This window comes from Hibiscus syriacus, unplaced genomic scaffold (genome assembly GCF_006381635.1).
Source record: "Hibiscus syriacus cultivar Baekdansim isolate YM2019G1 unplaced genomic scaffold, ASM638163v2 tig00116994_pilon, whole genome shotgun sequence".
Lineage (NCBI taxonomy): Eukaryota > Viridiplantae > Streptophyta > Magnoliopsida > Malvales > Malvaceae > Hibiscus > Hibiscus syriacus.
The window spans coordinates 511,983-531,721 of NW_024063510.1; the positions used below are offsets into that span (position 1 = coordinate 511,983).

At 32.4% G+C, this 19,739-nt stretch overlaps 1 protein-coding gene and 1 pseudogene across 1 annotated transcript; both read right to left on the minus strand.

The window, feature by feature from the left end:
• Window positions 1–14: 14 nt before the first annotated feature.
• On the minus strand, window positions 15–611 carry LOC120193270. Its single transcript, XM_039195809.1, has one exon. The coding sequence runs from the start codon at window positions 526–528 to the stop codon at window positions 169–171; it is 360 nt and encodes a 119-aa protein (XP_039051740.1). The 5' UTR covers window positions 529–611; the 3' UTR covers window positions 15–168.
• A 3,900-nt stretch (window positions 612–4,511) lies between these two features.
• Window positions 4,512–7,771, minus strand: LOC120193296 (annotated as a pseudogene).
• Window positions 7,772–19,739: the final 11,968 nt, after the last annotated feature.

Below are 19,739 nucleotides of genomic sequence, written 5' to 3' on the forward strand. Positions count from 1 at the left end.
TAAAAACTTGAAAATCTTCAACAAATTCTCATGATTCAAACTCAAAATCATATTAACAGATAAGCACACATATATGATTCAATAGCTGTATATAAGATTCAGAAATCTTTCATATTCAAGAACTTTGGGCTAAGGGAAAAATTCCCAGTTCTCAAGTCGTTCTCAGAATCACCTCCAGCCATAGAGAACTTGGGTGTAGGTGTCCTTGATCCACCTGAAGCTCTTCCTTAAAGACCCTTTCATCTTGCCTTCAACCGCATAGACCTTGTAGCTAGCAACCCTTTTCTTCCTCTGCAACTCAGGGTCATTAAAGCCCCAGCTTTTTGAAGAAGAAGAAAGCGAGCTTTTTGTTTTCTTGATCTTAATCTCTTTGCCGAGTTGACCGTGTTGGGCATGAACAGAGTTGGTGGCATAGCTAGCACTGTAACACCTCAAGTCTTGCATGCTGGTAGGGCCTCCTCCTCGTCCATAGTAACTCTCCATCTGCATCCCTCCATCCCTGTATGATTTGGATCTGAAATCCTCCATGGAATTGCAGAGGGAAGTTGTGGCGGTGGTGAAGGAGAAAAACTAGATGTTTTTATTTGTGGAGTTACTGAATATTGGGGAAAAGGGTGGGATGCCCCAACTTCCATGTGATGATGCTTCATGTTTGACTCGGCAAACCATCCCAAAATGATTTTTTTTTATCTTTAGATAATTCAGATGCATTTGACAGTAAAATTTGACTGGGAAATAAGAGATTGTCCAAATTTTACAGCATTTTTTTATTGCAATTGATGTATGTGGTGTACACATACATATATATGATTTTATGATAGGGATTAATTTATAAAATTTTAAAAATAAAAATAAATTATTAATAAAAGTATTAAAATATTTAAATATATAAGAATTTAATATTTTTAAAAGAATTACATTTTCATTCATTTTTTCTGTTTATCCCTAATGATTGTCCATGCAGTGATGTGTATCCCAAGACCTCATAAGCTATCAATCATTTGCAAGTTCTATGCTTGTATGAAAAATAAGCTCTAAAATTGAAAGTTTTTAAGTTGGACATTTAAAATATTTCTTAATTCAATCATGCACTTAAACCACAATTTGGTAATCATTTTGATTCAACTGTTGTTTCCAGTAAACAAAGCTCCTTCAACCGCTTGACGGGATGTCTAAGGAAAGACAATTAAATATAAGGTTAAAAAAAATGTTATCGAAAATATTAATATTTTTTAATATTTTTGATAGAGCGCTACCTAAAATATTATTTTTTATCAAAAATATTAATATCGGGCGCTACCTAAAATTTTATTTTTTTACTGGAAATATTAATATCGGAAATATTCATTTTAGGTAGCAAAATTAACATTTCTGGTAAAAAAAATAATATTTTAGGTAATGTTATACTAGAAATATTAAAAAAATTAACATTTCATATAGCGTCTTTCTTTAGTCTTATATTAGGCTGACGTACAGCAGAACTTCCTGACAAATATCAGGCAAATGATTTATTAATTTCTTAATTGAAAATATGTAATTAAGTTTCACCGTCCAATTTATTTCTCCACTTAATTAAGTTTTCTCAATTGTCCTAAACTCATTTAATTTTCTACCTTTTTTCTTTTGAGAAAATTAATTTTCTACCTTTACATAAAATTCATATTATTTTGTTTTTATAATTTTTTTTCATTCATTCAATGATTTCAAAATGTGAGTTAATTTGATATTTTACTGTAAAGCTTATGGTTAACTACATTGATGGTAACTTATCTTTGTGTTTTGTCCATTTTTAGTCACTGATTTCAAAAAACAATAAGATATGACCATTTTTTTTATTTAATTAAGATATGGTCGCTTTTGTTTTTATTTAAGATGTGGTCACCCTGAGTTAACTTCCGTTAACAACAGTTAAATATTTTTGATATAATCACACATTTGGTCCTTGTTATTACATATTCTCTCAATCTAGTCATACTTTTAATAAATTAAAATAAATTTAATCCTTCAATCGAACGATGCCACATGTCATGCCAGTAAGGTTGTTCAAAAATTACATACCAGATTCAGTTGATTCGTCGACCCGCTGACCCAGTTAAAAAATATCAAGTATTTATAATAAAAATACCTGATTTTTCTGGTTGAGTACCTTATCGGGTTTTTGGATCAAACATGGGTCACAAAATGTTAGTTAACCAGGTACCCTCCGACCCAGTACCCGATTTATTATATATTTTTATTTTATATTTAATTTTTATTCATAATCCTCAAATTAAGTCACTCTAACATTCTAAAATCATAATTTCTTAAATTTTGACACCATAACTTTCTAATTTCTTAAATTATATCACATTAACGTTCTAAATTATTTTTAAAATATTTATTTTAACTTCAAAATATTTGAAATTTAATTATATTTCTTTATTTTAAATTTTAATAAATTTTATTTCAATTATATAATTTGAATTTTTAAAAATTTATGTGTGGATTATATATATTATAAACTTTTAAATTTTAAATTTTTTATATAATTTTTTTTAAAATAATATAATTTAAAGAAAAATAAAAAATACGAACACCCGTGACCTAAATTATATATAATATAATTTTATATATATTACCTTAAAATATTTTTATATCAACTTATTAAATATATTTTACTATTAACTTAATTATAAATATTTTATTCTTATTTTCATTTAAAAATATATATTTTATTTTAATTTATTAAAAGTATGACTAAATTGAGAGAATATATAACTAACATGGACCAAATGTGTGAATATATCAAAATAGTTAACTATTGTTAACGATAGGGGTGTTCAAAACCGAGTACCCGATTTTTCGAGTACTAAAATGTCGGCCCGTGTCCCGGCCCATGACATTCGGGTACCTGTATTTTTCGGGTCACGGGTACCAGGTTCATAAACTTTTTCTTTAAATTATATATATATATATATATATATCTAAAATTTAAAATTCTATAATATATAATTCACACATAAAAATCAAAAAATCAAATTACATAATTAGAAAAAATTATTAGATAATAAAATATAATTAAATTTCAAGTGTTTCAAAGTTAAAATAAATATTTAAAAATAATTTAGAATGTTAATGTGAAATAATTTAAGAAATAAAAAATTTAGAATGTTATGATAGCAAAATTTAAGAAATTGGAAATTTAGAAGGTTAGAGTGAAATAATTTAAAAATTATAAATACACATTTAATATAAAAAAAACAATATATATATATAATAAACCGGGTACTGGGTCGGAAAATACCCAATTAAGTAACATTTATTGACTCGAGCCCGACCTGGAAACCCGGAAAATTTAACGGGCCAAGTGCCCTACCCAGAAAATCAGGTATTTTCAAAATAAATACCGGTATTTTTTAACCGGGTTGAAAGGTAGTCAGGTCGGGTCAATCGAGTCGGGTATATTTGAACACCCCTAGTTAACAACAATTAACTCGAGGTGACCAAATCTAGTTCAAATAAAAATATAAGTGACTATATCTTATGTATTTTGAAATTAGTAAACAAAAGTAAAGAAAACACAAAGATAAGTGATTAACCGTATAATTAACCCTAAAATTTATTAGTTGAAAAGAAGTTGAAGCAAGAATTAGAAATGCTGTAGTTATGGGGAGTAAAAAAAATTAAAACCCCTAAAATAAGGTTAAAAAGTTTTTATTTTCGAGCCATTAAGAGTTTTTATATGAAAATAAAAAAATTAACCATTGGATTAAAAAGAGAGAAACTAAAATTATAGGTTAATCCGATCAAAAGTGGAAAAAAAATCAAATATCAATGATTATATACACCAACCATTTTGTCTAGTGAAATGAGACACCAAATTCTTTAAACAATATCATAAATTTGAATTTTAATGCTATAAATTAAACAAATTGAGTTAGAAGGATCAACCCTTAATGAGCCTCTACAATACTCGATTAGATTAGTCAATCAATAGATCGAAGACACTAAATTCTTTAAACAATGTCAAAAAATTGAAGTTTAATGCTATAAATAAAACAAATTGAGTTAGAAGGATCAACCTTTAATAGACTTCTACAATACTCGATTTAGATTAATCGATCAATAGATCGAATACTAACGATTATTACCCAATATATATATACAAAGGCTTATTATACCTTAGCCACCAAAATGCATATAGGGTGAGAGTAAAATCCAGGCAATATTGTATAATTAATTTACAAGGATGAAAACCAAAGAAATACAATCCAAAAACACCCTAGCTAGCGGCATCAAAACTTGAAACAACATAAACCCACCTCACAAAGGAGTAGGAAAAACTTGACAATCTTTATGTAGCAATTGTGCAGACCCATATATCATTAAATGGTCAAATATATATATATTTTTTTTGATAAGATTAAATGGTCAAATATGATTAAGAACACTAAGAATCTAGATAAAGGGGAAAATGCACCTTAAAATAGAACTTGCAGAACAAACAAAACGCCTTGCCCTCGACAATCTTGGAAGTGGTAATTTCATCAGAGGAGATCGGCAACGTTTTGCGGCAGCTCCTCAATGACCACATTGTAGAACCTCTGGATATCATACAGCATTCTCTCATCATCATTAGTTACAAAGTTAATGGAAACGCCTTTTCTTCCAAACCTTCCACTTCTTCCAATGCGGTGGAGGTAGTTCTCTGGTTGCGTCGGGAGATCATAGTTTATGACAAGAGAAACTTGCTGCACATCAATACCACGAGCAAGGAGATCGGTAGTGATGAGAACACGAGAAGAACCAGAACGGAATTCACGCATGATGATGTCACGAGTATTCTGGTCCATATCTCCATGTGTGGCAGAGACTGTGTGGTCACGACTTTGCATTTTGTCAGTTAGCCAGTCAACCTTTCGCCTTGTATTCACGAAAATGACACTCTGGGTGATTGCAAGTCTCATAGAGATCACAGAGTGTTTCGAGCTTCCACTCTTCCTTTTCAACGTTCACATAAAACTGCTTGATACCTTCAAGAGTTAGCTCATCACGTTTAACCAAAATTCTCACAGGTCTGTTCATGAACTTCCTAGTAATCTCAAGGGCTTCAGGTGGCATTGTGGCTGAAAAAACTCCAACCTGAACCCTGGTTGGCAGCAGCTGGAAGATATCATAGATCTAACAGACATAACAACATTAATAGAGCAGAAAATTCCATAACCAAAGCTTTCAGAAATCAAAATCATTAAAATGGAAGACTGCAAGATGAAATAACAAACCTGGTCCTTAAAACCGCGTGAAAGCATTTCATCAGCCTCGTCCAAGACAAACATCTTAATATAATCTGGACGGAGTGACTGCCTTCTCAACATGTCAAACACACGACCAGGGGTGCCAACAACAACATGAACACCACTTTGAAGAATCCGCTGATCTTCACGAGCAATTGTCCCACCAACACAAGCATGAACTTTAACACCAAGGTAATCACCAAGAGCCCGCATCACCTTCTCAATCTGTTGTGCCAAATCCCTTGTGGGTGCCAAAACCAGAGCCTGGCATTGCACTACATCATAGTCAAGTTGCTGTAAAATTCCAGAGCAGAATGTTGCTGTCTTCCCAGTTCCAGATTGGGCTTGCTGAATTACATCAAGACCCTTGCAGAATGGAACAATTCCTCGTTGCTGAATTGCAGAAGGCTTCTCAAAACCTGGTTAAATATTTTGAAGGGAATTGGGATTTAGCATAAATTACCAAAAATTAGAACATAGAAAAATGATAAATGTTCAAACAAATGGCACACTATGGCACTTTTAAGTATTTAGAGAAGCAGACTACAAAATTCATGGTTTTTTGTCCAAAGTACTACATACCGTATGCATAGATACCCTTCAGAAGGTTCTCTAGAAGTCCCATTGCATCAAAAGTGTCATAAACTTCATCATAACTTGTGAAAAATTCTTGTCCATCACTTTGGAGCCTATGCAATTCGCCATATGAGCATCATCAACTCGTAAAGCAAATAAAATTTCCTTTTTTTCCTCTCTGTAGAAACACAAATATATGCAAAGGGAGGAATGCAAGTGCTCTAAAACCAGGAAACTTACAACTCATCCATTTTCTGATCATATTGACGACCATCAAACATAGATCCTTCTGGTGCCAAACCTGCCATACTGTGCAGAAGGAAGAAAGTATGAAGATTATTACGCAGAGTTGCATCTTCAGGCATACATTATAGTTTCAGATTTAAAATATAAATAAACATTGAAAAAAAATATCAAGATGTTACACAATCCACAAACACCAAAAAACATGATCTTTGAAAACTTTTTAATTGCATTAATAACCAAAGCATTTTCATATTAGCAAAAGAGCCAAGCCTGCACACCGGGATAAGGAGGATCACAAGCATTGTCTTCTTATTTAGAATCGGGAAAAGCTATACAAGGAGGAAGAGGGATATCTGATATTTTGATCATAAATTCTTTAAATAGGGCACCTACCTCTTCCAAGATTCACTGTAGTTCAGGACTTGAAAAATGTTTTAACTTCGAACACATTGTTATTACTAAATCTATGGAACATTTCTACATAAGAAGCAAACAAAGAAACTGTATTGCGACTTATAATCATCATTATACTGGTTAGTTTAAACAAAATTGTTCAAATTCTAGAAAAACAAGCAACCTCTGCGCATGCAATTTTTCGTATGCAGATCGATACAGAAGTAATATAGATAGTAAGCATGTCTTTATACAAAAGGGATTGTCAGTTAATCCTAATGCCAGACAACATGCTATAGCATATACAAACAGTGACAACAAATAAACACTTCACCTAAGAGCAAAACATACCATGCTTGCCAAATACTATCAACATCACATTACCAAAGCAACATACCAAACTTAAATATCAAAATCTTTAGCATCAAAATGTTTTCCTTAATTAATTAACATGAATTGCATATTCAGAGAACTACCAAACATCTCTTCATCTGAGTCACAGCCAGATTAAGTAAAAACATTTCTAAAACAGCTCAGACTTTTGAGTCTAAAATACAAAGCATAAGAACCCTTTTTTCATTCCCTTCTTCACCAGCCAAAGGTTTTTTCCCTTTCGAGGTTTGTTTGTTTTTAAACGTTATGTAATCTTTTGGTATTAATGAATTTTGAGGCACTCTTTTCCTCCCTCAGCTGATTAAGGAACATCGATTGGTGTTCCGTTAATCATTAGGGGGGGGGTTTTAATGACGCCAACGCTTCCTATAAAAAAAAAGAGAAACAGATATAGCATTGGTTAATCTAGAAAAGCTTCAAACTTGATAGCTTCTAAAACAAAAAGCTACAAAAGCAATCAAATTTACAAAAAAAAAAACCCACAAATCATATACATAAGCCTCACTGCTCGTAAACACCAGTGCTGACAACACGACACGGAAGCACAGGTAACGCCAGTTGGTGAAAAATTCCAAAACATACAAAGGAAACAGCCCAAACCCAGATCCTCAATAGTAGAATTAAATACAATAAACATCAAATAAAATCTAAGAACAATAGAAAACCGAGGAAAATAAAGAGAGGCTAAAGAAGCAACCTTGACTGGGATGAAGAGAGCAACAGAAAAGGTGTGTTTAGGGGAGCCTAGAGTGGACTTATTGAAGATAATGAGAAGGGAAAAGATGGTAGTTTCTTTTGGGGGCTTTTTCAGTTGAGATTTTAGAGAGAAAGTGTTAGGGTTTCCCAAACTCCTTGGATCAGCGCCGTGGAGTTTGAAGGGAAAAACTAAAGGTCAGCAAATCAAACTTCTTCTGTGTTTTAGCTTTTAAATCCCTTCTATACTACATCGTTGCAACTATTTCCACATTTTCTTTTGGTATAATTATAAACTTCATCCCTAAATGTTATAAATATCTATAAATTAGTCCTTTTATTTCAGTTTATCAAAATATAATCCTATACTAATTTTTTTATTAAGCTAAGGTTGTAATACCTTAATTTTATCCAAGAATTAAAGAGGAAACAAAGTGCAGGTACCAAACTTGTAATATTACCTTTTGTAATATGTGGGGGCTTTAAAAGTCAAGCAAAAAGCATATTTGAGCCCCCGTTTTGTAAGTTTTAAAAACAGTAAGGAAAAAATGGCTCTGTTCTCTCCTTCACGTTTTTGCTTTCTTTCATTCTTTTTTTAGCCTTGTTACGTAAATGTGGTGGGGTGTAGGCATTGGTTGTAGTTCTGTGTTGGTGGCGGTTCCAATGTAGTGTCCCGACCACCGTGGATGGTGGTCGGAAGGACAAGCGATGCTCAAATAGGATGTTTGAGTTCAAATGAGGAGTTAGAGTAAGATAAAAGGGGTTTCAATTTCTTTTTGAGTCGGTTCGGGTTTCACGGGTTGATTCGATGTTGGTTGGGGATTGTGATGACCGTCGGTTTCTGGTGGCCAGCGTTATTGGCAGGTTTTGAGGGCCTCATAGGCCAGTCGAGAACAGAGAAGAAGAAAAAGGGGGAGAATGTTTTGTTTTTATTTTTTTGGGTAAATCACCCATAGGCCCCTCCATTTTTTCTTGTTTTGCACTCTGGTTGCACTCTTTATTTATTTATTTCGAATATATCTACTAATTTTACTAACTTTTAATTTAATCACTATTATGCTATATTATTTACTACTAACTACTAACTTTTATTTTATTGCACTTTAATCATTGTTATTTATTTATTTATGTATGTATGTATTTGTTTCTAATATTCGAATTGGCCTTTTGGTGATCCGATCTGGGGTATGATCTACATTATTATGGTTCGAACTCTGCTAACTATTGACTTTTATTTTATTGCATTCTAACAATTGTTTATTTATTTATTTATTTGTTTATTTATTATTTCTAATATTCGATTCGGCCTTGTGGTGACCCGATCCGGGGTATGATCCGTATTATTATGGTTCGGACTTTGCTAACCGCTAACTTTCCCAACAACTAACCTTTCTAACCGCTAATTATTAATTGTTAACCTTTTATTTATTTTGTTTGTTTTATTTCATGTTCAAGCCATGTACGATCTTGCGATAATTCGTCCTGGGTATAACTCGCATCATTTACGGTACATGATACATAATAAAATTCGATATTAACATTTTATTTCTTCTATTTAACTTTATGCACTTTTAAATTTATGTTTTTTATTTTCTTTATTTAATTTTTAGTACTTATATTTTATTTGTTTTAATATTTTAATCGTTTATTTATATCTCTTTATTTTTCAGTACTTTAATTTTATTCCTTTAATTATTGTGTTTTATTGTATGTTTATTTTACTTTTATAATTTAATTTTTACTTAGTTAGATTTTATTTCTTTACATTTTACCATGTATGGATATTATATATGTGTTCGTATTATTTAAGTATGCATATATTATTTGCTCTTTGAAGTTGATTTTGAATTATTGTACCAAATGATAATTTCGTTCATTTTAATGCCTTTTTATTCAATTATTTTCAAGAACTTTATTTGTAGAACGGGCGTGGAAAGCACTGCTTGATCGAAGTAGTGTAATATGATACGACATTCTAACGAATACGAACTCTAAATAAATCAAATTTACTTTTTTAATGACAATCAATTTGTTTTTACTCAAATTATGCAAAGCATGCTTCCTTAAATAGCAATTTATTTTATTGTATACAAATATCGATTTTCAATCTATATTCGATTCGTATTTTTATCGGGGAGGGAATATTCTTTACAGATAAGAAATAGACGAGATAGTTTTCCCGATGGAGAATTGCTAATCTCGAGATTTCTTTTCAAGTTAAAGATTTTTTTCTGATTAATAAGTCGAAGCAAATTAATTAACTTTAATAAATGAATCATACTTTAATTATCGATGTGAATTCATAATTTCCACCATTTACGACAAAGTGTAAGCAATACATTACCAATTTCGGGCGCTATGGGGGTGCTTACCCTTCCCCACTCGTAATCGACTCTCGAACCATTAGAAATGCATTGTTGGTAAGCGCAGACCAATTTTTGTCTTAAAAAATGATTTTTTTCTTAAAATTGTTTTAAAAGATGTTTTTAGGTATTCGACCTACCTAACCCAAAGGTCGATAGCGACTCCTTTCAATTTAATTCAAATCAATTCAAAATCACCCAAATTTTCAAAATAAAAGTCATAATCGTTTTTAAAAATAATATTTTTATTGTTTTATCAAAAAAAATTGTTATGACCGCTTGGCGACTCCACTGGGGACTTTTTTAGACAGTCAGAATATAGGTCGCTTACACATTGTCGTTGTGGTGGAAGTTATTAATTCGGGTGTTTAGTTAACTTATGATCTGTTTATTGAAGTTTTTAACTGCTTCATTTTTTTAATTACTACCATTTGAATTTTTGTTTTAAGATCGATCCAAGTTTTTGTCGAGTTTTATATCTTTTTCGTTTTGAGTCAAAGGTAGGTATGCTCCTTCTCACACACATCACGTGCATCTGCATAACATGAGCTCTAGACACGAGCTTCGATCCAAATTAGTCAGGGTGATTGCTTTACTCTCGTAAGAATTTATTCTTCGTATGAGTTTTAGCAATTAACTCATGGGATACATACCTTATAGCTTCGTAGGGATTTATTCCTCGTATGGGTATAAGGCAGTAAATCTCCTCGAATTGAACTCGTTCCGTTCGAAACATGTAATGGGTGAGGATCGAGGGTCTGGCAGCCCAAGGGGGCACCGACATTAAGGACAATTCGAGTCCCCTTTTCCTGTTAGAGCCTAAACTATGCCTATAGTGAACTGTAGAACGGTCACCCTAGGTATAGATATTCCAAACCTATGTCCGTCAGTAGGTACCCAAATTAGGTATACACAAAGGAGGATTGTTTTTGAACCTTTCCTTTTTGCTTTAAATTTTGTTAAATAATTGCATGCAAATTAGATACCATACGGTTAGGATTAAAGAACATTTTTGGTAGAAAGCATGTCCGGGTAGGATTGTTATCTATTAAAACATGTTCAGGTAGATATCATGACGGGGTAGGTGTTATATTCATATCTGAATAACATTTTTATCTATATCAATTGTCTTACATATATTAAATAATTTCTTTTCTTTTGTTTGTGTACACTAACTCATTTTTTTCTTCTCATTTGTTTGTGTCATTTTTCATCATTCTTTGCATTGCATTGCATCGTCATAACATAATGTGAAAATGTTGATCATCAAGGGGATATTCATGAGAAAATTTTCACAAGAAGAGGTGAAAGTATTCAATCAAGCAGTCGCATATACATACATGCATTGAAGAATGAAAGAAATTTGGAGTACAAGAATGAGGTCTGCTCGAAGATCATGCAACATTCGAGACTGAAATGATGATCCACTGATTCGATGAGTAATCCAACAGTGGAATCTTATCTACAATCATGTCATCGCTAGTCATCAAGGAGCGACGCAATGGCTTCAGCACAGTTGAGGGATTAACGGAGTTAGTTTACAAAGCATTGAGGGGCATCAGTTCCAAATACAAAGATCCGAGACGAAATAGTGAGCTCCAAGATCGTGCAACATTTGAGAATGATATGATAATCCACTAATTCGAGGAGTAATCCAGTAGTAGATTCTTATCTACGAGCATTCCATCGCTAATCATTAAGGAGTGACGCATTGACTTCAGCACCACATGGGCATCAACCGAGTTAGGTTACAGAGCATTGAGAGGCATCATTTTCGCGAATGAATATCCAAGAAAAATTAGTGATCCACTTCAGACTCAACATTTAAGCGAAGGCATGTCGTGAATTGGACTGCCTTGTAATGTGAAGGCTTTTATTTCTGGTGAAAATTATTCTATGATATTCATCGTTAGGATCAACATTTTTGCATCTGCATTTGCATATTTGCATATGTATTTTATTTTTTAGCATTTTCATATGCATCATTCATAAAACCATGGGATCAATTTGTAGAGAAGTCAATGGAAGTGATCTTGATCACGTGACCATATTGAGAATAGAAGCAAGAAGCTGAAATCAACACGATGAAAGCTTGTTCGACTGGTTGTATGATTGAGCCTTCCAGGATGATCTGAGAAAAGAGTACTCATATCCTAAGGTCTACGATGTTGATCTCGTGTAAAACTACCACCTAAGAAGCTCCAGAGATTTCGCTAAGAACTGAAAGGCACTGAAGCGCAAGATCCAGAACCTGATGAATTCAAGGACATGAACAATCAAAGAATGATGGGGGCATGGAATTTACCATTTGCATCCAAAGAGATTATTTTGGTTTGAACTCGTTTTTTTCTGTCTTTTATTATTTGCTTAAATATTTTAAATATTAATGATTGAACTTATGCTGCCTTCTAAGGTTGAACAATTGAACGAGTTTTAATCTTTAGTTCTTCGGATATCAAATGAATTACAGATTCTTTTAATTCTTCAAGAATTATAGATTTTTAACATATGACAAGATTAGACCTTTCTTATACTATCTAAAAACCCCAAAATAAAATTTCTCAATTCTTTACCTGAAATAATTCATGGTCACTACCAAAGACCAAATTTTGATATTCCCTCTCTTTGAGACCTTAAAACATTCTTTTCGACCTTGAAACACTGCATTTATCATTTCAATCCACAAAAAGTCATACACATACCTTTCTTTGAGCCAATAAAATCACACCATCGTCTTCTTATATGCAAAATCGACATTTTTCTACCAATAAAACCTGAAGACATTGAGTACAAGATGTTCACTTGAACATGAACCCTCCTTCAACAAGACGTGGGGCATCTCACATCATTTTTCTGAAGATGAGCTTGTACAATTGAGGCATATCGGGAGCAAGAAGAAAAACAAAATTAATTCAAAATAATTCTATCATGCATTAATTACATTTTTTTCATGTGAATAAAACTAATCCTGAAAATCTATCCCCTTGGGGATATTTCTTCTGCGAGGACTTCTGTGTATGAGATGATGAATGACTTTCTTTATTTATCCCTTCACAAAAGGAGAAAATATATCCCTTGTGTCCTCTCTTGAGCCTGAATGATATTTTCTTCTAATTCAACCCTAACCAAGGATCACCCTCCACACTGGGGGGCAAGGTGGAGTAAATCTGCTCGCATGAGTGAAGACATCGATTCAGAATAGATACCGAAAGTTGAACCAGATGCAGAGAGCAAAGATCAAATCAAAGCGAAGTGACAAGAAAAACAAACATAAAAGAAGCAAAGAAAAAAAGTGCAAAGAAAAAAACAAAGAGAAAAGAAACAAAGAAAAAATTAAAGCAAAAGAAAAAACAAAGAGCAAAAAGAAAACAAGGAGCATAGACAAAGAGTCTCTCAACTCAAATGACACATCGAGTTTTAAACCATGAGATTGATCAAGCACAATCATTCCAGAATCACTTCACTCGAAGATCACAGAACATCAAGAGAAAGACACATACGAGCATATTCAAATTGAGCAAGACAATCTAAGGCATCATAACAAATTGATATTTGGTTCAATTACCCTTAAACACTTATTTGGGCCTATTTATCCATTTCTTTCATAACCATAAACCATGACCTACATTACGTGCCTTAAAAGTCCTTTCTAATTATACATGGATTTCTAAGCAGAAGAGACTATCTTCAGATTTCATCCCGCCTATCAGGATTAATCTTTTATTTTTTTAAAAAAATGTTTTCTAGAATCTTTAATGCATGATAGAGAAAAATAACAAAGGGGGGGTTCAAGATGTAAATTCTGAATAACGTCTTAAAACCAAATGAGGATTCGAGTTGAAAACCTGAAAAGGTGGCTCGAATATGAAGACTATTGCAAAGGAGGCAATCACCCAAATCCCTTGATGAGGCATCGCACAACCCGAATAAGATCATGAGAGCTGTGAGTCGGAGAACACTTCCAATAAATGAGTACAGAAGCTACTCCATCAGATCAGTGAACAACAAATAAATGCGAATACCACACCTTTGACCAAAAATAACCACTTGAGATTTTTTTTATCCTTTCTTACTTAACCATTTCTCAAAGATAGCATTGATCTTGACACTTGTCAAATAGCTATAATTTATTGAAGGATTAACAGTGTAATTAACTCTTTGATATCCAATGAACTCTTGTTCTATGATTTGTCAATTGTGAAACCTTGAAAGGGGTAATATTTTCAAATCTTTGATTAAACATTTTTCAAAACTCTTCTAATTGATGTTTTCAGGCTTCTGAAAATAATAATTAAAAAAAACATTTTCAAACAAGATAATCTCTCTGGAGGCATATCTTGGAATTCAATGAATATCTATCTGAAGCTCAAGATCGAAGCTGGGGCAAGAGAAGCTCAAGATCGAAGCTGGGGCAAGAGAAGCTAAATTTTGGGGCAAAATTTAATGGGACAAACAAATAGTCTCAGGTTAAGGTTTGCAAGAGTACACCATGGTGGAAATGAAGACAAACTAAATGAAAGATAGAATGAAAACTGCTCTCGCAACTATTCTCCTTCAGATCGAGCATACATGCATACATGTTACATGAGTTTGCATCGTTGCATCAAACATTTATCATCATGTGTATTAAAGACATTTTTCTCTTCACTTGAAGACAAATTCAATAAAAAATAATAAAAAAAAATTCATCTTGACATCCATAATAACATCAAAGATAGTCAGTAAAAAATGCATCATTTTGATCTCTCAGGAAATCAAAGCTCGAAAATGACTAGATATCTCTACCTTGAAGAAATAATGATTTGAATTCCTGAAGTCAACAATCAAGACATTTCCTCAACATGCAGGAACAAGCAGACTTTATATCGCCTTTGTGGGTGTTTTTCTTGAAACAAATTTTGTCTCTCTTGAGATAGTTTTATAAAAACAAATTTTATCACACTTAAGACAATTTCTCTTAAAACAATATTTGGCTCGCTTTAGACATTTTTCCTTTGAGATACAAATTTTGAATTTGCTTTACTTGAAACAAAATTAATCTCACTTGAGATTGTTGTTTCTTTCAAAACAAATTTCGTCTCGCTTGAGACATTTTTCCTTTGAGATACAAATTTTGAATTTGCTTCACATAAAACAAAATTAATCTCACTTGAGATTGTTGTTTATTTCAAAACAAATTTCGTCTCGCTTGAGACATTTTTTCTCTGAGATACAAATTTAAATTAGTTGTACTTGAAACAAAATTAATCTCACTTGAGTTTTTCAAAATCGATTCATCTCGCGTGAGACAGTTTCCCCTTTAAAAGCAAACACCTTTGAGATTGTTTCGTTAGAAACAAAATTGACAATCTTTGAATCTTTTTCTCTTAAAACGATTTTTATCTCTCTTGAGACAGTTTCTCTTGAAACAAATCTTTGAGTATGTTCCTTTTGAATAAAAATCTTTGAGTTGTTTCTTGTGAGAAAAAAATTTAGAGTCTATTTCTTTTGAAACAAAGTTTTGTCTCTCTTGAGACAATTTCATGAAAAAAATCTTTGAGTATGTTTCTTTGAAAACAAAATTTTGTCTCTCTTGAGACAATTTCTTTTGAGAAAAAATCTTTGAGTTTGTTTCTACTAACAAAATCATCTTTGAGTTTATTTATTTAAAAACAAATTTTGTCTCTCTTGAGACAGTTTCTAATGAAAAACCAACCTTTGAGATTGTTTCCCTTGAAACGAATTTTTTCTCATTTGAGACAGTTTCCCATGAAACAACGATATTTGAGACATTTCCCTTTAAACACAAAAACGAATTTTGTCTCTTTCAAGACAGTTGCTTTTGAAACATTTATCTTTGAGTCTGTTTCACTTGAAAAAAACAAAGAAATCTTTGAGTCTGTTTCACTTGCAACAAAACAAAAATCATATTTGAGTTTGTTTCCCTTGAAACAAAACAAATATCTTTGAGATTTGTTTCCCTTGAAACGAATTTTGTCTCCCTTGAGACAGTTTCTATCAAAATCCTATCTTTGAGTCTGTTTCCATTGAAACAAAACACTTATCTTTGAGTCAGTTTCTCTTGAAACCATTATCCCTAAAGATGGCTAACCATCCTCATCACGTAGGAACCGTGTCATCCCCTGACCAGATCTCTTCATCACGTAGGAGCCGTGTCAACCTTAGATAACCGATCGTCCTCATCACGTAGGAATCGAGTTATCACCCTTCCTAAAAATGGCCAGAACTCTTCACCGCGTATGATCAGTGTCATCCCTCAACCAAACCACCTCATCACGTAGGAGCCGTGTCACCCATAGATAACCAGCTGTCCTCATCACGTAGGAACCGAGTTATCATCATTCCTAAAGATGACCAGAACTCTTCATCAAGTATGAGTTGTGTCATCCACCGACCAGATCTCTTCATCACGTAGGAGCCGTGTCACCTTTAGACGACCAGACCTCTTCATCGCGTATGAGTCGTATTGTCGACACCAACAAACATATCAAATTTCCATGAAAAAAATATTATTATTATTAATATTAATACAACATTTACATTTTGTAGGCCCAAAAATGAAGCCCAAATAGTGGCCTAATGCACAACCCACGTGGAAAACCCATCAGGTTTCTGCTTTAGCTCCAGCAGCCCATCAGGACCCAACTGACCCAGATTGACCCGATTTCCTCAACGAGAAGGAACATCGTCGTCTTTAACAAACAATTTACCTGAAAACGGCCAGAACTCTTCAACATGTAGGAGCAGTGTCGTCTTCAACACCAAATTATCTCCGGATTGACCCGATATCCTCAACATGAAGGAACAATGTCATATTTAAGTCCTCTGTTTTCAGAAAAATAATTGGAGCTCCATATGCGAAATAAACATTGTAGCTAGACAAAATTAGGTCATTATTTATCTTTGCTTCGTCATTGTTTACACAATAGACGAGTAAAGAGGACAGCTGTAATACCCTAATTTTGTACGGAAATTAAATAGGGAACAAAGTGCAGGTACCAAATTTGTAATATTACCTTTTGTAATATGTGGGGGCTTTAAAATTCAGCAAAAAGCATATTTGAGCCCCCCCGTTTTGTAAGTTTTAAAAACAGTAAGTAAAAAATGGCTATGTTCTCTCCTTCATTTCCAGTGTAGTGTCCCGACCACCGTGGATGGTGGTCGGAAGGACAAGCGATGCTCAAATAGGGCGTTTGAGTTCAAACGAGGAGTTAGAGTAAGATAAAAGGGGTTTTGGTTTCTTTTTGAGTCAGTTCGGGTTTCACGGGTTTATTCGACGTTGGTTGGGGAGTGTGATGACCGCCGGTTTCTGGTGGCCAGCGTTGTTGGTTGGGTTTGAGGGCCTCATCGGCCAGTAGAGAGCAGAGAAGAAGAAAAAGAGGGAGAATGTTCTATTTTTATTTTTATTTTGGGTAAATCACCCATAGGCCCCTCTATTTTTGCCTTGTTTTGCACTCTAGTTACACTTTTTATTTATTTATTTCGAATATATCTGCTAATTTTACTAACTTTTAATTTAATCACTATTATGCTATGTTATTTACTACTAACTACTAACTTTTATTTTATTACACTTTAATCATTGTTATTTATTTATTTATTTATGTATTTATTCTTTCTAATATTCGATTCGGCCTTGTGGTGATCCGATTCGGGGTATGATCCACATTATTATGGTTCGGACTCTGCTAACTACTGACTTTTATTTTATTGCATTCTAACCATTGTTTATTTATATGTTTGTTTATTTATTATTTCTAATATTCGATTCGGCCTTGTGGTGACCCGATCTGGGGTATGATCCGCATTATTATGGTTCGGACTCTGCTAACCGCTAATTATTAATTGTTAACGTTTTATTTATTTGTTTGTTTTATTTCATGTTCAAGCCATGTACGATCTTGCGATAATTCATCCTGGGTATGACTCGCATCATTTACGGTACAAGATACATAATAAAATTCGATATTAACATTTTATTTCTTCTATTTAACTTTATGAAATTTAAAATTTATATTTTTTATTTTCTTTATTTAATTTTAGTACTTATATTTTATTTGTTTTAATATTTTAATCGTTTATTTATATCTCTTTATTTTTCAGTACTTTAATTTTATTCCTTCAATTATTGTGTTTTATTGTATGTTTATTTTACTTTTATAATTTAATTTTTGCTTGGTTAGATTTTATTTCTTTACATTTTACCATGTATGGATATTATATATGTGTTCGTATTATTTATGTATGCATATATTATTTGCTCTTTGAAGTTGATTTTGAATGATTGTACCAAATGATAATTTCGTTCATTTTAATGCCTTTTTATTCAATTATTTTCAGGAACTTTAATTGTAGAACGGGCGTGGAAAGCACTGTTTGATCGAAGTAGTATAATCTAATACGACATTCTAACGAAATACAAACTCTAAATAAATCAAATTTACTCTTTTAATGACAATCAATTTGTTTTTACTCAAATTATGCAAAGCATGCTTCCTTAAATAGCAATTTATTTTATTGTATACAAATATCGATTTTCAATCTATATTCGATTCGTATTTTTATCAGGGAGGGAATATTCTTTACAGATAAGAAATAGACAAGATAGCTTTCCCGATGGAGGATTGCTAATCTCGATATTTCTTTTCAAGTTAAAGAATTTTTTCTGATTAATAAGTCGAAGCAAATTAATTAACTTTAATAAATGAATCCTACTTTAATTATCGATGTGAATTCACAATTTCCACCATTTACGACAAAGTGTAAGCAACACAGTACCAATTTCAGGCGCTATGGGGATGCTTACCCTTCCCCACGCTTAATCGACTCCCTAACCCTTAAATTATTTTATAAAAATTATATAAAAGTATGAAAAAAATAAAAACAGCCTCATAGTATCAATGATTATTATATAGAAGAAGATATCTTAATTATATATCAAATAAATTGATATATAAAAAATATATAAGATTTGGGCACCTTCATTTTTATTTAATGAAGATATGACCACTTTTATTTTAAATTATTTAAGGTGACCATTTAAATTATTTAAGATGTGGTCACCACTGTTTACTGTAGTTAACACTTAACAGATTAAGTCACATGATATTTTAGTATAATCACATACTTGATCCCTATTATTTACATATCTCTTAATTTAATATATTTACCTTCCATCAATTTGTTTTGCTTTGTTAAATTAAATTAAATTAAATTAAAATAAAGTTATTCTTTCATCCGAATGATAACACGTGACACGACACGTAATACCAATGACATGTGACGTCATTTGATTGGAGGATTAAATTTATTTTAATCTATTGAAAGCATGACTACATTGAAAGAATATGTTAATAACATTGACCAAATGTGTGATTATACCAAAATATTTAAAGACAATTAACTCTAGTGGCTACATCTTAATTAAATAAAAACAAAAATAAGCATATCTTATGTTTTGAAATCAGTGACTAAAAATAGACAAAACACAAACATAAGTGATCATCCGTGTAATTAATCCTAACACCCAATAACACCTTTCATGATCACTTCTAAAGAAGAAAAAACACATCTTTCCATCGCACTTTCTAAAAGTGTTACCATTCTTCTACAGTACACAACATTTGGGTGGTGGCCGTTACAACAAAATAAGCACAAGGGCTAGGGAAAACCAGCATTACAAGAGAGGAAAATAAAAGAAGTTCAGGCAGCCTTAGGGGAGAAAACATGAAAAACAAGGAAACAAAAAGTCTCGGAAACGCCGAGATTTCCTTGATCCAGTGATAAACACGACGATTGTAAT

What these genes read in the sequence shown, in the direction of transcription:
- LOC120193270 (XM_039195809.1), bottom strand. Translation starts at nt 528, where the DNA reads ATGGAGGATTTCAGATCCAAATCATACAGGGATGGAGGGATGCAGATG.